The sequence below is a fragment of the Rhipicephalus microplus genome, chromosome X, assembly GCF_043290135.1.
Source record: "Rhipicephalus microplus isolate Deutch F79 chromosome X, USDA_Rmic, whole genome shotgun sequence".
Lineage (NCBI taxonomy): Eukaryota > Metazoa > Arthropoda > Arachnida > Ixodida > Ixodidae > Rhipicephalus > Rhipicephalus microplus.
In genome coordinates this window covers 58,170,036-58,173,992 of record NC_134710.1, presented here as the reverse complement: position 1 = coordinate 58,173,992, position 3,957 = coordinate 58,170,036, and the positions used below count along the sequence as shown (strand labels likewise).

The following is a 3,957-nucleotide window of genomic DNA, read 5'->3' as shown; positions in this document are numbered from 1 at the left end:
AGGGTATGAGCCATGGATTAAAAGATACAAACAAACTAAGTTATTAAGAGTAAGAAGAGTAGGGCGCGAAACATATTCAAAAATTAAAATGAAATTGCAGTGCAAAGGGATATGATGGTAGAAAAGAAGAAATGCAGCCGAGTTTTGATGAGAACGCGTATACCATAGGTCATTTTCTTTTTAACGCTAGAGACGTGTAGATGAAATTTAATGTGGCGATCAAGATCGACCATTAAAATCGTAAAATTGTTAGCTGAAGAGATAGTTTGATTGTTGATGGAAATGTTTCAGTAAGAGTGAATGAATGCTGATGTGAGGAAAAGATGACATATTTTGCCTTATTATGATATATTTGAAGTTATTTTCACAAAGCGTACACAATTTCAAAAATCTTCATTTAGGTAATTTATTAGCGTAGATATGCAGTGACTAGAAATAAATATCATCGGGTCGTCAGCATATAAAATACAGTTAGATGAAAAAGGGCAAGGCGGCAAGTCAATAATATAAAATAAGAAGAGTAGGGGACCTAAAATAGACCCCTTTGGTACACGTGTGTTAGCCACTGCTTATTTAGAATAAAAAACAGCTATATCGACAGTTTGTTCTATCCTGTAAATGACTGCGGATAAGGAGCAAAGGTGGACTGGTTATTCTAATAGCTTCGAGTTTTGCGAAAAGAATAGAGAGAATAATAGTGTAAAATGCTTCGGAGTGGTCTATAAATATGACTGCTCCAAATTCACTTGGATGAATCGCCTTTTTGAGGTAACCGGTAAGTGTTATGTGAAGTATATTTGTTGAAAGCCGGAGAGAAAGCCGAACTTATTGGCGGAAAGAATATAGCTTTTATTTAAATTACTCGTGATTGATTTTTGGATTATTTTGAGTATTTTTCTCGAAAATAGAAGAACGCAAATGGGTCTATAATTCTGTTATTGTGTCTCATCACCTTTTTCGGAAACAGGGATGACGCTACCACGTTTTATTTCACGAGGAAAAACACCAGATTTAAAAGCGAGGCTGATGACAGATGATAGAACGTGAGCAATGTGTTCTACAATCATCTATTATGGTTAGCTTTCATATTATCAAGTCCAGGACTCGTGGCGTTAACTGCCTTGATTGTCGAAAAAACTTCATCTGTAGTGGTCGGGAAAAGAAAAAAAAAGAATGAGGAAGCAGAATCAATGGCACCACTAAAGAAGGCATCACATATTTCATTAGAGATATCTGCCAGAATACTACATACTATGTTGTCAAACACAATTCTTGATGTAGTGCTCTGGTTGCTACGGTTAAGGTACGTGTTTATTACCAATTTTTTTAGCAGTACGCGGTGGCCTACGTCGGAGCCAGGCGTGCCGCAGCGCCACCGCTGGAGTCATGCGGCTCGCGGGGTCCCACTCCAAGCACCGCTTGAGGAAGTCCACGAACATGGGGTCGTCGCAACCTTTGAGGGCGCTTGACCAGTCCTTGGAGCCCGGAGGACCACGCAGCTTTCCGCGTCTAGACCGTCCCGCGCCTAGAAGTACGGCGCCGAAGGGTAGCGTAGTGACGGTGCAGTAGCGCGGGTAGCCCTTGGAGCTGATGAAGTTCTTGGCCCGCTTGGCCTGGTCGAGTAACTTCTGAGGCGGTGGGCCTAGCAACTCCATGATGCAGGCCAGCTGATCGGCCTCGTCCTCGCCGGGCAGGAGTGGGTACCCCGTGAGGAGTTCGGCTAGGATGCAGCCAAGACTCCACATGTCGATGGGCATGCCATACTTTGCACCCAGTATCACCTCCGGCGCTCGGTAAAAGCGCGACTGGATGTAGGAGTAGACGCGTTGGTGTTCGAAACACGACGACCCGAAGTCTATGACCTTGATGCCCAATCGACCCCGCTGTTTGAGCAGCACATTCTCGGGTTTCAGGTCGCAGTGTATGATGTGACTGCGGTGCAGCGCGTCCAGGCACTGCAGGAGCGAGTGGGTGAACTTGCGCACCATCTGCAGGGAGAAGCCCTTGAACTTGTTCTTCTTCATCAGCTCGTACAGGTTGATGGACAACAGCTCGAATGTGATGCACGTGTGGTTGCGGAAGGTGAAGTGTTCCAGCATGTGGATCAGGTTGAACGTGTTGTCGCGGTCCTGACGACGCAGGAAATCCAGTATGCGAATCTCCTCCTGCGCCTGCCGGTGGAATCGCTTCTCGTTGCGAACCATCTTGAGGGCCACGTGTTGGTGCTCCTTGTGGTCGTACGCTTTGACGACCTGGCCGAAGGAGCCCTTGCCTATCACCTTGAGCATCTCGAAGCGGTACGCGATGTGGTCGTGGGGAACGTGGAGGTATGAACCTTCATCGTCGTCGTAGCCGCAGTTGTTCGGGGTTTCTGGCGCTCCCTGGCGTTTCTTGGCGTTGGCGCCTATGAAGTAGATCTGCGGGTAGTTGATGATCTCGTGGCGTTCGTACGGGCTCAGCTTGTGCATGTACATCTGCATCACCTGCTCCGGCGTGGCCACCAATGTTTTCCCCGCACCGCCGCCGCCGCTTCCGAAAACGGCGACCGCTTTGCTGTCGGGCGAGTCGCCGTTCTGGTCCACGTCGAAGAGCTTGTGAACGCTCGACTGGAACTTGAAGCCTGCGATGGTCTGGCTCTTCATGGGTGGCAGCAGCAGACTGCGCCCGTTCGCCGAAGAGTTGTTGTTGTTGGCGGCGCTTTTCTCGATGTAGCCGGCCTCTGACGAAGGCGCTGAGCCATTCATGTTGGCGATCAGGGACCGCGTCCGCGAGAGGGGCATCGCTGTGCACTCCCGGGAACTCATAACTGCCGCTTGTGGCCGCCGCCAACCACCGCCGCCGGCTCCACCACCGCGCCACCGAACAAGAGACCCAGGCCTAGCGCGGACATGGAAGCTCGGCCGCTTCGGCTGCGCTACACTGGGCCACCATTATTGCCCCGGCCGCTGCCGCTGTGGCTGACCCCTGTTGCTAGGATGGACGGATGAATGGATGGATGGATGGATGGATGGATGGATGGATATGGCTGTACCCTTTAGATCGGGTGGTGGCTAGCGCCACCAAGCCGTAATACCTAATGAACCAAAAGCTGGATTTTTTCCCTTAAATAGTCAGGTTGAGGAATTGTACTTTGCAGCGAAGTGTTCAATTTTCACTCGTGCCTTGACTTTAGCCACCAATCAGATAACCTCCTTCTAGTTAATTCTACCCGCTTAGAGTCTATTTTTCCCTCACTGTCCCTAAACTCCAGTGCTTTGAAAAACTCTGCGCCATCAACCTGAACTACAGGGTGAAGCCCTTTACAGAAGATCATGATGATGATGAACCTTCAACTTTGCTGGCACTCGCCCACAAAGGGGATCGGCCAAGAACCAGTCGGCAGGATCATCAAGTGTGCTAAGTTAGGCATTCAGGTAGTCTAGTAGCCGTAAATAATAACAATAGGCTAACAGGGTAATCCCTTTGTTGCCCTTATGTATTCGCACACAGCAGAGAAAACCTCCCTGTGGCTATAACGTAATGTAATCCCTCCGAAGTATAAAATTAGTTTCACGTTTATTTTTAAACCTAGCTTCTCAATTGGTTTTGGCATTTACGAATTCGTACTCTCGTCTCCTTAGAATGGCGAGCACTTCGGCATGCAACATCTGCGCCTGCGAGGAAACGCTTGAGCACATTCTATGTCATTGCCCAGCATACCAGACCAAACGATGTATTATGGAAGCCAAGCTCTGTCAGCTGGATTCACGGCCGATTACAGAAGAGAAGATCCTGGGACCTTGGCCGACGGCTTCCCATACGCGCAAAGCCACAAAAGACCTCTTGTACTTTTTAAGGACCACCAAACTTCACGACTGCTTGTGAAAGAACTGTGCGAGGCCGTGCTGTGTAGTCTCGAGCTGACTATTTATGCTTCTCTTTCTTACTCCTCTTCTTTTCTGTCTTTTTCCGTTCTAT

At 48.6% G+C, this 3,957-nt stretch overlaps 1 protein-coding gene across 1 annotated transcript; it reads right to left on the bottom strand.

The window, feature by feature from the left end:
* Positions 1 to 1,298: 1,298 nt before the first annotated feature.
* Positions 1,299 to 2,961, bottom strand: LOC119186562 (dual specificity tyrosine-phosphorylation-regulated kinase 2). Its single transcript, XM_037435096.2, has one exon. It carries the CDS (start codon positions 2,802 to 2,804, stop codon positions 1,299 to 1,301), a length of 1,506 nt encoding a protein of 501 aa, XP_037290993.2. The 5' UTR covers positions 2,805 to 2,961.
* Between the last annotated feature and the right edge of the window lie 996 nt (positions 2,962 to 3,957).

What these genes read in the sequence shown, in the direction of transcription:
- LOC119186562 (XM_037435096.2), bottom strand. Translation starts at nt 2,804, where the DNA reads ATGAGTTCCCGGGAGTGCACAGCGATGCCCCTCTCGCGGACGCGGTCC.